The sequence below is a fragment of the Arachis duranensis genome, chromosome 2, assembly GCF_000817695.3.
Source record: "Arachis duranensis cultivar V14167 chromosome 2, aradu.V14167.gnm2.J7QH, whole genome shotgun sequence".
In the NCBI taxonomy this organism is placed as follows: Eukaryota; Viridiplantae; Streptophyta; class Magnoliopsida; order Fabales; family Fabaceae; genus Arachis; species Arachis duranensis.
Genome location: NC_029773.3, coordinates 2,888,333 through 2,903,311, shown reverse-complemented (window position 1 = coordinate 2,903,311; position 14,979 = coordinate 2,888,333). Strand labels below are relative to the sequence as shown.

Genomic DNA, 14,979 nt, shown 5'->3' with positions numbered 1-14,979 from the left:
GAAATATCTATTCACATATACAAATAATATTTTTTCTTTTTTCACTAGAGAAATTGTATTCCATGTCAATAGCTAATATGCCACGTACACAACTCCATTAACGAATTAGCACTTGATACAAGAAACAATTTGCAAAGATTAATAGCGTTCATTTGGTCTATGTAACCGATTCCACCTAGTGGGAATGTGGGATACGGCTTTATTGTTGTCGTATCTTTTAAGACAATTTTGTCAAAATCTAAATCTTCTTTCTACAATTAAAATTGGCTGTTTACTCGGTTTTAAATTACATGAGACAATTTAATTTTCCAAGCAAGTAACAACCAGCTAAATCATTGCATAGTTGATGCAATTCTTTGAGCAGTCAGATAAGAACTTGTTAAGATCATGATGCTTGATAATTGCAAGTCAGTTGCAGATTACTTATGGAATGATTTCGCTATAGTGGTAGGCTCAAACTTTTACTGGAATGAGCTGTGTCAATTTAGATGCAGATGGTGATGAACAAAGGTCACATTTCAACCTCTATTCTCTATAGTACCTTACTAACCACTTGAAGACATTTAAAATACAAGCCCAGTCCAATCATACAGAAATTCAGTCTTTAATTGATGTTCTAAATCTCTAATACATAAAGTAAGGTTACATTTGTAAAACAATCCATTATGCTTACTTTTCAATAATATATCCCTAGCAGAGATTATCTAGGGGGTAAAAAAAATTCATATCAGTTTCTTACCACAGATTTGCCAGGTGACATTCAGCAAATAAAATACCAGTTGAACAACACGTATGGCAGAGGCAATCTGAAGAATACAATGTACCATAAATTCTTTAGTTCATGGAAACTGTATGGAGAAACCAGTACCAGTTTTTGTGATATTCACAGGGCCAAAGTCCTCTAGGTCAGAATCAGAACCCATGTAATTGTAATCATGCCACGGTGAGTTTTCATCTTCTCCCTTTCTGTTCAGAGGAACATGCAACTCTGAAACCGGAACAGGAAGAGGTTCTTCATTAAAGTACTTGTCATGGAGTAGCTCCGTTGCTGTAGCTCTCTTGGCCGGATCGTAACAAACCAGCTTTTTTACTAGAGCCACTTCGTCGGGGGAGCGATTGGGCAGGCAAGCTTCAAGCCCAGGAGGGTTTTCCACCTTACTAAATGAGATTATTCCATAATCGGGAAGTTTGGAACAACCTGGCCATGCTTTCTCATCGAGGTTGCCCAAAACATTAATAATCCTACTAAGCTGATCGATATCGGCTGTTCCAGGAAATAAGGGATCCAGTGTTAAGAGCTCTGCAAATATACATCCCAAAGACCATAGATCAATTTCTAAACCATAGTTTGTGGATCCATAAAGCAGCTCAGGAGCCCTAAACCAACGAGTTCCGACGCACGACGTGAGACAACCCGCTTCTTCTCCTTCGTCCTCCCTTGCTTCATAACTAAAGCTAGATTTCAAAGGGTCATCATCTATATCACTTGTTGTGCACGTTGCAAGACAGGAGGTATTTCCGTCAGGAATGTTTGTATCCTTATCAATGTCCTCTGCAGATCTCTTTGTTTTCAGTTCATCCAAGACTCTAAAATATTCTTCGCGAAGGACAGTTCCCTGCTCTTGATTTCCAGACCCTGCTTGGAGTGAAGAACCATCATGTTCATAAGTTTGTGGGTTCTCCTCAGAAGTATCAAATCCTGGCTCCCCAAGTATCCTTGCCTGAAAACACAGTGAATCAAAATTTCATGAAACCTTCACTATACTGAAAAAATAAGTAGTAATAAAGACAAGTAACTTAATTGAGACTAGACTACAAATTTCCAATCATTTATCATCTTTTATTGCACTCGAATTCCCTAAACATGCAAATTGTGTGACATAAATTCACCCTCATCATTCCTTTACGGAGAAAATTTGTCCCACATAAATTTCGTATCATTTATCATTTCTTAGAGGCTTAATCGAATCTAGTAATACTAAAAAAAAATTGTAATCGGATATCATAATCAGTAATTAAGCTGATAAACAAAAAGTAAACGGAATTAACTACCTGTCCAAAATCTGCCAACTTGAGAATTCCATCATCTCCGATCAACAGATTACCGGGCTTCAAATCCCGATGCACGATCATGTTCCGGTGACACGAGTCAACACCGCATAGGATCTGCATCATCCACCGCTTAATCTCCCCAACGGGGAGTCCATTCTTCTTCTTCTTCGCGTCATCAATAACGGTTGCGAGATCCGTCCTTAGGTACTCGAGCACGAGCACAGCGTCCTCATCTTCGCGCCAAAAGTACTCGTGCAAAACGACGACGTTTGGAGAACCCTGGAGAATCTGAAGCGCATCAATTTCGCGAAACGCGGACTGGTAATCGTGGATTTCTTTGAGTGCGACGATTAGATCGTCGGAGAGGCGTCGGCCGCGGTACACGTCAGCGTAAGCTCCGGCGCCAACGCGCTCCAGGATTTGGTACTTGGCGATTATTTCGGATCTGGTGTGGATGCTCCAGCTCTTAGATGGAGGATCCATGGTGACGTTACTCCAGTGTGCACGTTAGTCCCTCACCACCACGCTCATGCCACTGCCACGTGGGTGATGATCTAGAGAGAAACGATGTAAGTGATCATATTGGCGCGAGAAATGGCTGTTGCCGCCGGCGAAGGGGCGGTGGAAGGCGCTGGTCGGGATGAAGATGGATGGATAGGGACAATGAACTGACTGCGATAAAATCCATAACAGATGATATTAGGTTTGAGTTTGAGAGAAGTGATAGGGGTAAAATAGGAATATTAAATGTTCAAAATATTAAATTAAAAATAATAATATGAGAAACTCAAACTAACACTTTTATTAAAATTTTATCGGTATTTAACTGTAAAAAAATATATAATTTTATATTATTAAATATAATTTTATACTATCAAAAATATTAATAATAATTAATTAATAACTATAAATATGATGACTTTTTAACATGACTGTAATAATATAATATACAGTTAAATATCACCCTACACAAATAAAAAAAGAAAATGCTAATTGCTCGCTTTTTGGTTTCTTCCACTACCTGAATTTTCTTGACTTCTCTCTCCATGGTCCATCATTATTCAACAACAATGTGAATATGATTTCCATATCCCAGAATTCTTAGACAAAGAAAAGAATAGAACAAAGATGATTCTCAGTCTAAGAGATTTAGGGTTTTAAAATTTATGATGAAATTGGTTCGAGCACAAAGAATTAATTTAGAATTCTATTTTAAACATATTGTTATATTGTCCATGTCACACTACATATCATACCCCCAATGTAGCTGCTAATAGTCTACATTAGCATCTCACTAATGTCAGTTCACTAAAAGGACCAACAAAACATCATGTTTTGTGATGTTGGAGACTTATTTGGTAATTTTTGTAAGTCAGAGACATAACGAGGCTAATTTTTTTTATATGAAAAAAAATTGTGTGTAATTCATCGTCATAAATCATTGGTGTGTTTTTCTTGAATATGGATTAATTTTTTTTTTTAGTTTTGAATAACAAATCGGACCCTCAGATTTGGGGAGTAAAGAAATTTGAGGGTCAGATTTCATAGGGTTACAAATCTGACCCTCAGATTTGTATTTTTTTAAAAAAAAAAAAATAAACCACAAATGGTTATTAACAAAAAAATAAAATAAAACAGCAAAATCTGACCCTCAGATTTGTGATATCCATATTAAAAAAAAAACACACAAAATTTTCACCTTATTTAAAAACACCACCTTCTACCCTATATTAAAAATACAAAGCGACATAATGAAAGTGTGATAAAAATTTCATAAATCAAACTTAATATTTTCTCCAAATAAAAATAAGATCTCATTATCACTTTTACTATTTTAGCTTGTATGATTAAATTTTTTTTTATTAAATTTTCGATATAACTTCTGAAATTTAAGTATTATACTAATTTAATCTTTAAAATTTCAATTGTATTATTATTATTATTATGAGATTGATCTTTAAATACTATAAGATTCTTCAACTCCTTTAAAATAAAAGATACCATACATCACTGATTATTTAATTTTCAATTCTATTCTCATAGTTATAGTTTGAAATATTAAAAAAGTTAAAAATATTCTTAGAAAAGAATTAGTATTTTAAACTATATATGCTACCTAGAGCCTACTAGCAATTAGGACTGGCAATGAATTGGGTAGAATAGGATTTGGACTCTATCCTAATTCTACTCGTCGGTTGAAAATTTTTTTTAAATTCTATTTTATCCTATTCGTGGTTGAGAATCTCTCAACCTTAACCCTAAAGTTTTAAACCCTACCCTATCCACAGAGAAATAAAAATTTTTTAAACAAATATAAAATTCAACCATTCCAAATTTCCTACATATTAATAAAATAGAAACTAAAAAACTAAATTTAAATTAAAACTAAAAGCAATAAAATCTTAAAAAAATCTAATATAAAATTACAAATAATATGATTATCGACTAATTTAGTGGTTATTTCAAATTTTTATAAGAGGAAGATTGTGAGTTCAATATTCACTTTTTTCACTATATACATTATTTTTATATATATTATATAATATATTAGAGGTGCAAGTAGAATAAAATACTTACAAACAAATTTACATCCTATTTTACTCTACCCGCAGCGAATTGAATAGACAACCCTCGTATGTCGCCCTCTTTCACTTTCTCCTTGACTAATGAATTGGGTTTACGACATTAGAAATGGTTCACTATTACTTTCTATATCCTAAACCCAATTCCTCATACCCAAAAATACCATAGACAAATTATTTTTTATTTTCATCTCATTTCATGGTTTTGTTTTCTTTTTAATTATATATGGAGGATTATCTATTCTCCTTTTGATCTAAAGGTAAATTAGTAAAAATCAATAATAATAAAAATTTAATTATTTTGAAATTAACAAAATTATGCGTCATTCTAAATTATACTTTTATTTAGAAATAAAACTGAATTCTTTTGTAATAGAATTAGAATTTTTTTAAAAATATAAAAAATTCCAAACCCAAATTGATACATTTTGAGAACCAAAATGGATTGGACAAATAAAAAAGGACCCACTAGACGCCATGATCCAAAAGCAAAGTCCAAAAAGAAGATAGCACTCGACCAGAATGAATTGGGTTCGGAGAAGTCCAAGCAAATAGTAGTAGTTCGAGAGCTCACTCAAGGGTTTGAATCTTGAGTCAGCTTAGGAAGTTATAGAATCCGTAATAGTACTGATGCGGGTGAATCTGTATGTGTTATCTAAAAGACCCAAAAGAAAAAAATGTATTAGGTTATCCCAAGACTTAGATTGCCCTATGTCACTGACTAGCTGCCTAGTTGGGCTCAAATGATGGACCTATATAAGAACGCCCCTCTTAAGAGCATAATCTATGAAGCACAAGAACATTTCAATAAGTTCTCGTGTTTACGTGTCGGTATATTTTAAACAGATATTCATCCACAGGCGTATTTGTTATGTCCAATCATGTCTTAATAAAAGATTTTCTTTGAACACGCATAAAAACACCTAAATATCATCATGTGTCCAATAAAATTTTAATTTATATTTTAATATGAATAAAATATCAAAATATTATTATGATTTATCTAAAAAAATAATTTATATTTTATATGTATGCGTATCCCGTGTCATATGAGATTTTAAAATTCGCGTATTGGTGTGTCCCGTGTCGCTCGTGTCCATGTCAGTGTCCGTACATCATAGTGATTAATCAATTTAGGTTGGTCGAGTGATTAACTCACTCGTTTGCTTAAGCAAGTGTTGGAAGTTTGAATTCAACTTATGTATACAGCAATTCATTAGTTAGCAGCAGACAGAGTTCAAATTTGCGACAAACTAGTCCTTAGCTTGTCGAAATAAAGGATACTATGAAAAAAAAAATAAAAGAGCATATATATACCGACTCATACGAAGCATATTCCCTGCGATATCTTCCATTTGAACACTATAAATAAGATGTTGAACAAATGTTCAAAGTATGTTATCAAATCCTAATTTTTATATCTCTTGGACTAACAATGACTTGAGAATGGAGTCTCTTGCAAATATTCAATCATTGGTCTATATATTCAATTGATACTAATTGAAAGTTCGTCATCTCCTTGAGTCAACCTAAAGATTCACATAAAAAGCATGATTAACCCTACTCTCATTCTCTTCTAACCCGGTATTTGGACGAGTAATTACCCGATTAGATGATGATGATTGATGAGCAACTTGTCTCTGTAGCGGATTCCATTACAAGGTGGAGTAGAAAAATAAATATAAAAATATTTAAGATAATGATTAGGATTTTAGTCAAATATCCAAACTTTCTCATTCATTCTTACACATATTTTGATTGTATGTCTTAAGTTTATTAATATAAATCAAAATATTGACAAAAGTATATTTGAAAAGGATAAATAGAAACCACACGAGTATTTGACAAATAGCATTAGAAATTCAACTTCTATAGAAGATCTGCTATTGTGTTTTGCTTCTTGTAGCACTATGAGATCAAGTTAGTCCCTAAATATACATAATAATCAGATAGTGACCTTTGATCTTCTAAATTTATTGTCTAATCTGAATCAAAGAAACCATATTATCTAAAATCTGTGTACTTGTACATAATCAAGTGGTCAATAAAAAAATTGTACATCAATTGAGATACTTTACTAATAACAAAATCAAATTAACCCTTCCATTTTTATGCTATTAGGTGAAATAAAAAATGGAGAGAATCCATTCTCAATTTCTCATAATAACATATTACAATGTCCCAATCACTTACTTATATAACTTTGGATCCTCAAATTACTCAAAATTTGTAGATAATAATTGCAAAAAAACAAAAAAACAAAAAAAAGGTAAAAAACGTATATGAGTCAAGGAGAGTTTAAAATTACCTAAATCAGCCAAACAAAATTCTGATACATCATTCTACCAAAGAACAAATTAATGTAATTCGAATTGATATAATTCGAATTACTTGAAAGCATTGACAACACGTAATTCGAATCAACATGTCACGAATTATAAGCTTGGAGTTCGAATTGTATCAATTCGAATTAGTAGGGAGAGGTGCTTTGAAGGGAGTTCGAATCAAGTTGATTCGAATTACTCCCTTTTCGTAACAAATTCTAATAAATTTTTTTAATAAATTTATTTAAATTATACTACAAAAAATATTTTATTCTATGTAAAATAATTTTTAAAAATGACTTAAAAAATGTTAGGAGTACTATAAAAATTTGTAATGTTCTAATGACTTAGGTACTCAAATTTTAAATAAAGTACTCTACATAGTCAATAATAATTTAGAAATTAAAAAAAATATTTTATTCCATACAAAACAATTAAAAATATATTTTATTTATTTTTCCACACATATTTTCTGTCATTATATTGCCATTGGAATCCTCGTATATTTCTAATTTCTCAACCTAACCTTCACAAATTCTAACTCAATCTTCATATAATTTTACTTGAGATATGTGTCTCATATTTTGTGATTTGTATAAGTGAGTCAATATATATAAATGGATAATAGACGTATCAGTACAAGTTTTATTATTGACTAATGATAACTCTATTTATATTAATATAGAGAGTAAATCAAATAAATATTTAAATTATTGGTCTCTAAAATTTGAAAAAAAATATTATTCTTCGTTATAAATATGTTTATTATATTTTTTTAAGTGCTGTAGCTTTTAAAAAGTCGTATTTTAAAAGACAGTTTTCATAAGCTACTCTTAAAAAGTAAAAGCTTTACCAAACCAAGCCTTATTCAAATTATACGGTGAGCAATTCGAATTTTATACAATATTCTTCTGTCCTTGATAGCTCATGAATATTTTTTAATAAATTTATTTAAATTATACCACAAAAAAATATTTTATTGTATGCAAAATAATTTAAAAAATATTTTTTAAGCTATTTTTTAAAAATTATTTTGCATTGAATAAAATATTTTTTGTAGTATAATTTAAATAAATTAATTAAAAAAATTTATTAGAATTTATTACGAAAAGGGAGTAATTCGAATTATATTGTTTCGAATTACTACTAGTTTCGAAAATAGAGTAATTCGAATCAACTTGATTCGAACTCCCTTCAAAATACGTCTCCCTACTAATTCGAATTGATACAATTCGAACTCTAAGTTTATAATTCGTGATATATTGATTCGAATTACGTGTTGTCAATGCTTTCAAGTAATTCGAATTATATCAATTCGAATTATATACAAATCTAATTCGAATTGTATTGATTCGAATTATATTAATTTATTCTTTAGTAGAATAATGTATCAAAATTTTATTTGGCTGATTTAAGTAATTTTAAACTTTCCTTAACTTATATACGTTTTTTACCCAAAAAAAAAAAACCCATAGTTGTAGGCATAACAGTTGTCTGAGTCATGTGCAATTTGACTCATTCTCAAAAATATATGCCTGACTTAAATATCAGTTTCCCAAGTCCTCGTCAACCATTCCTAAATACATTAAAGTTGTGTTTCGATACGTTAAAGTTGTGTTTCGATGTTATTGGAAACTAGATTAAGATTTGCACACCTAATTTAGCTAAGTGCTCAGTTTACTAGTTCATTTAAATAAATATTAATTAAATTAAAAAATATTGTGAATAAAAAAAAGAAAAATAAAGATTTGCACCATATACAAATAGTTAAATTAATTATATTAGGTAGAATAAATTTAAGTGTTATAAAGTAATTAAATTATTTATTTATTTATTAATATTTTTTAGAAGATAGTGCTATGTGGCATAATTTAAAAGTTTGGAGATTTAAAAAAAATAGAAAAATGATTGAAAATAAATAATATAACATAAAAATATAATTGAATTTTATTAATTATGATATATTAAATATATAATAAATAGATATTATACTAATGTTTTGTTGCGTAGTATTGAATTCTGTATTGTTTTAATAATGTTTGAGTTGCATTTTCGAGAAGATGGGATTTGAGAGCATTTTATAATGCAAAAGTTGTTATATTTTCACACAATTTAATTTCAACTAATGTGTAGAAATAGGCTTTTTAGCGCCATAATCATTCAATTGTGTTAAAAAATATATATAAAAAAATAGTAAAAAGAATGTGATCATGAAAACATGTATGTAAGAAGTACCATTCCCTTCTTTGAATAAGGCAACATTTTCATTATATTGTAGAATAAAATTAAGATTGTTATCTTTATTAACTTCGCTGTCACGCACTTAAATACCAAATAAGGAAAGATAGGCCAATAAGCTATTATAACAGTGTTGAGCAAATTAAAGGTGAATTTATTGGAAAAAGAAAATTTTAAAGTGTGTCTTATGGGTTCGGACATTATTTAAAGAGCATAGATGAAAAATTATTTTATCGTTAAATGTATAAAAAAAATAAAGTTAATATTTGTGTCAAATTTTTATAATAAAATTAATATATATATATATATATTAAAAAGTAATCATTAAATTAATTATTATATATTTATGTATATTTATATATATTAATTCACATATTTTTAGTTAAATGACTAATAAAAATAATTAAATTTACAATAGACAAATAATTAAATTTATTTACAATAGTATAATAAAAAAGATTTATGAAATGTATAGCAATGATTTTATTAGTATCTGATTTTTAATGTATACATAGTATGATTAATTTCATAAAAATATTTTTAAAATCCTTAGTTAGTATTTTTAGAACAATTGGTAACAATAATGTTAGCACTAAATTGTTTGAATTCTAAGTATATTATTTTCTCCAATTTGTTGAGAGAACTTTTTTACAAAAATAACTAAATGGCACTTAAATATAATAGAAAAAATATTAGTTTTACAACTAAAAACAAAAATAAATATTTTTTATGTTAAACTATAAATTAAAAGGAGACATAATATTCAATCACAAAAATTTTTAAAAATTAGAATAGAAACAAAGCTGATCTTTTTTATTTCTAAATTTATATAGATGTGTTATTTTCTCAAGATAAATTTAAAAGTCTTCTTAATCTGTAAATATGTTAAGAGAACTTATATGAATATATATAATATTCGTGTATATTACGGAATTAGAGAAGACTGAGCTTATGTACAGACCAGAAAATTTACATAAACTTAGTGGAGATGAATGTAATAAATTTTTGCCAAAAATGTAGAAACATTGTGTCAACTTCACCTTCAAAATTTTCCCATTTATTTGCTACCCTTAATTTGAAATTTCCACACAAGTGCACAACCCACCAAAAGAGATAAAGAAGTAACCCACTTTTTCTTGCCCAAATTGCACGAAGAAATAATATATTTGTATATTTTAGAATATGTGTAAAAACAGTATTTTAAAAATATTTATAATTGTTAGAATATAATTAGGATCAATTAATATTATTTATTATATCTGAATATTTATTATAGGAGATTACGTCTTTATTATTTTAATTCATTTAGCACCTAGAAATACCTCTTGTATATTGTACTTTTGATCACAACTCAATAATACACTTTTTAGATTACTCTCTCAGACTACTTTGTCATCCGCTGCTTACCTATTCTCATGAAAAAATCATATAATTTTCGTTCTCTCGTGACAGTTCTGTCTGCGTTCTCTCGTGGCAATTATATCTGCGTCTTCTTGTGGCATTTTCGTTTGTGTTCTCTTGTGGCAGTTCCGTCTGCATTTCGTTTGTGTTTCCTTGTGGTTGTTCCGTCTGCGCTTCCTTCAGTAAGTAGCAGTTCCGTCTGTGCTTCCTTCAGACAAACGGCAGTTCCATCTGCGCTTTCTTCTGACAGTTCCATCTGCACTCGTTCTATTCGTTTATGCATTTTTTTATTTCGTGATATTAATTTTTAAATAAGTTTCAAACTTTGAGTTTGAGGGAGGATGTTAGAATATAATTAGGATCAATTAGTATTATTTAGTATATTTGAATATTTATTATAGAAGATTACGTCTTTATTACTTTGATTCATTTATCACTTATAAATACCTCTTGTATATTGTATTTTTTATCACAACTCAATAATACACTTTTTAAATTACTCTCTCAGTCTCTTGTTTCTAACAATAATCATTCATCCTATTGTTTTGTTTATTTTTAAATATTATAATAAGAAATAATAAATATACTATAAAATCATATAAGTTTTTTAAATCATTACACGTAATCACAAGTTTTACTAATTTGTTTCCTAGTGTTACCATAATTGATTTGCATTTCTACCACTAATTTGCTATATAATAATATAAATAAAACGGTAATCAAATGTATCACAAAACAGACTTAATTTCTTCTTATACAATTAAGTCATAAAATTAATTTAGGTTCTTTAAATGATTGATTTACTCATCTGTTTAAATAATAAATTTATTAGTCAGTGATATAGATCTTTAAATATATAATAAATTAATCTTTATTTTATCAAATTAAAAAATATTATTTAAAAAAAAAAGACACTTAAGTCATCACCTTCAAATCCTTGAGCACAAAACTGTTTGGTCTGTGCCATACTTTTTATTTAAACTCACATCCCTTTTCCTAAGTATGTTTGGCAGGAAAAGTGACAATGAATTATGGCTAAATAAATTATGTATATAAAATTAAATTTATAAGATTAATAGTCAAATTAATTTTTAAAAAATAGAGTATTTTTTAAATTTATTTTTAAAAAATTTTATCAATCAAAATAGTTTTTTAAAGATTATAAATTAATCATAGTTATCTTCTAATTACTTTATTAATAATTTTTGTCAATAATTAAGGATATAAAATATTAACTGACATTCTGACAGCATATGTAATAGCTAATATTTCAATTAAATACTGATTAAATATATTCATCAAAATCTCTATTAATTTAGTCTCTTTTTCTAATTATATAAATTATAATGTCAATATATCTTAGCAACTAAATTGATAAATTTTTATAAATATATTTAATCGATATCTAATTAGACATGTTAGATGTTATATATATTGTCAATTAACATTTTATATCATTAATAATTAATAGAAATTATTAATGGAGTGACATTGAAAGACGAATATAATTAATTTATAATTTAAAAATTAAAGACCAATTTAGTTGATAAATTTTTCAAAAGAATAAATTTAAAAAATATTCGATTTTCTTAAAATTAATTTTACTATTAACCCTTAACTCGTATATAATTTGTCTATTGGTGTTGACTGTTGACTCTTCATATAATGCAACCTACATAAAATACATAAAATAGCCAGACCTCATCAAACTCGGAAAGCTTCTATGAAATTTTATTCCATCAGTGGATTTCTTTAATTTAATGGCAAAAAATAAAAAATAAAAATGAACCACTCGAATTGAAGTTGGAGTTATAAGGCAGCGAAACTCTCTTATTATCACAATATTATTAATTTTTATTCATAATAAATATTTTTTAAAAATTAACAATAAATAATTCGTAGATGGTAGTGTGGAGGGTCGTTGCACGTTCGTAGTGTGTTGAATATAGATATATCATTGGTTAAAAAAAATAAATAGATAGCAACGGGAGTTATTATTAGTTATAAACTTATAATAAATTGACCTGTTAAGTCAAATAGTGTATGAGACACAAAAATAATTATGCAAACATGTCTTTTCAAGTAAAATTTCATTTGATTTTGTTTAAATTTTTTATAGATATTTTTATTTATCTTATACTATTTTTTTTCAGTAATAATCAAATTTTAAATTTATTAAATATAAAATTTTTGATATTATATTATAAAATTATTTTTTAAAATTTAAACTAATAAAAAAAATATATAAATTATATCTCTAACAACATGAATATAGACTATATTAAATGACTTAAAACATTTGGCCCATATGTAACAAGTTATTTAATAAGAGTAGACACTTAAATAATTATCTTATCTTTGTCCGAATCTGAATTAGTCTTTGTCGAATTAATATCTTGTCCTCATTATTTATTTTTTGTCAGTAAAACCTACGTACGCGTTGATTATTATATTGTCGACTAAAGAATATAGTTTAAATCAGTACACGATACACAACAAAGAGTTAAATTAATTATATTATCTAGTATAAATTTAAAATATTATAATATTTAGAGATAAATTAATAAATATAAATATAATTAATATTTTAATAATTGAAAATAGTGTTTAATTTTTTAATTTTTATATAACTAATATGTACAGTTATATAAAAAATAGAAAATTAACGAATACAAGTACACATTCATTTAGTATATAAGTTCAGCAAACTAAAAAAATAAAAATAAAAGCTATAGTCATCAATTAAATTCTTCGTATAATTGTGCAAAAAATTAGTGAATAGTAAAAGTGGCGTAAAAAATAAAAAAAATATGTAAAATAAATGTTGATTTATATATATTAAATATAAGGAGTGAATATAAAAAAGGAGAATGAATTAGATTTTGACTCAATTTATAGCTGTTAAAAATAATTAACAATAACATTAATATTGAAAGTATAGAATATTCTATATAAAGATAAAGAGTAAAAATAATGAAAAACTAGAGTTAAACATCAATTTTACAATGAAAAGATAATGAAAAATGATTATATTAGAGAATAAAATAAATATTAGAACTCAATTATAACTATTAAAGAGACATAATATTAGAAAAGAATTTTATGACATTACATAAGGATAGAAATTATGAGGAGATAAAAATATAATAAAAATTTTATGACATAATGCAAAAATAAAAGTTATTTCACTTAAAAAAATTATTATGTGACAAAATAAAATGAAATCAAATATTTAAAAATGATTGTGAGATTATATTAGTTTCTTTTTTAAATATTACGAATAGATACAGAATTAGAGACACATTTTTTGTACACTACAAGAGAGGCGGAGAATTGCGGCGGTTTTTGGTGTGATTAGCGCCGGTTTTAAATTGTCGCAAAAACCAATTCCAGCGGTTGAGTGAATTGTCCTGGATAGTGGCGCGGGCAAATGTTTTAGCGGCGGTTTCCAGCAATCGCTGGTATAACCGACGCTGTTTCACTATTTTGCGGTAGATAATTTAGAGGCGGTTTAAAACTGCCGCTAAAACTGAATCAATTAAACGAACCATTGACCGACTTCCTGTTGCGAGTGAGCTGCTTTTCATTATCTATTTGCTCCCACCGAGTTAGCCTATTGTAGATCTCCTGATCATCTGCCAATGGAGTTTCCTTTCTTCCAATAAAAAAAAAAAGTGATAATAAGTTACTTGATAGACACAACATACTCAATCAAACCATGTAGACAGAATACTAAAAGAGACCAAACATGATTTAGGAAGATAGTAGAAAGATCAAAAGCATAGGGCCGAGAAGAGGTTAAACCTATAAATCAAAATGCATTATAGACATGAAAGGGAATGCCAATTGCAATACACTGCTAACTAAAGTTTTTATTTAGTTTTAGTATCAGCAATGTTTATTGTATTCACTAGTAATAATTGAAAAAATTTCAAACAATTATCATAACCCAAAAATGAGCTCTACGACATGGTACCTGTTCATCAAAGAATTAACTCATATTCCATTTTTTTGTGATGAAAGTAAGTGGAGAAGTAAAAGAGAATTAGATTTTAGGGATTGAGAATTTCGCGTACCATGGAGGAGGAAGCATGGTTTTCACGCACTATGAAGGAGAGGCGAATGGTCGACACCGAGGAGAGAAGGACGGATGCATGGCAGCCGCGCGACTCCACAACCACACAAAGGCGTAAGATGGAGCAGAAATTAGGGATTTCGCGCACTGTAGAAGAAGTAGTAGGGGTTTCACGCACTGTGGAGGAGTGGCGAAAGGTCGACGCTGGAAAGAGGAGGATGGATGGGCAACAGTACCGCATGGTGGAGCAGCAACATCAGGGTTTCACGCACTACCATATGAGTTCGTGAATTTCTACAACTGTGAG

General features: G+C 28.3%; 1 protein-coding gene across 1 annotated transcript; it reads right to left on the bottom strand.

The window, feature by feature from the left end:
- Positions 1–588: 588 nt before the first annotated feature.
- Positions 589–2,750, bottom strand: LOC107472792 (cyclin-dependent kinase F-1). Its single transcript, XM_016092327.3, has 2 exons — positions 2,053–2,750; positions 589–1,721 (listed from the first exon to the last, which is right to left on the bottom strand). Exons 1-2 carry the CDS (start codon positions 2,533–2,535, stop codon positions 840–842), a joined length of 1,365 nt encoding a protein of 454 aa, XP_015947813.1. The 5' UTR covers positions 2,536–2,750; the 3' UTR covers positions 589–839.
- Positions 2,751–14,979: the final 12,229 nt, after the last annotated feature.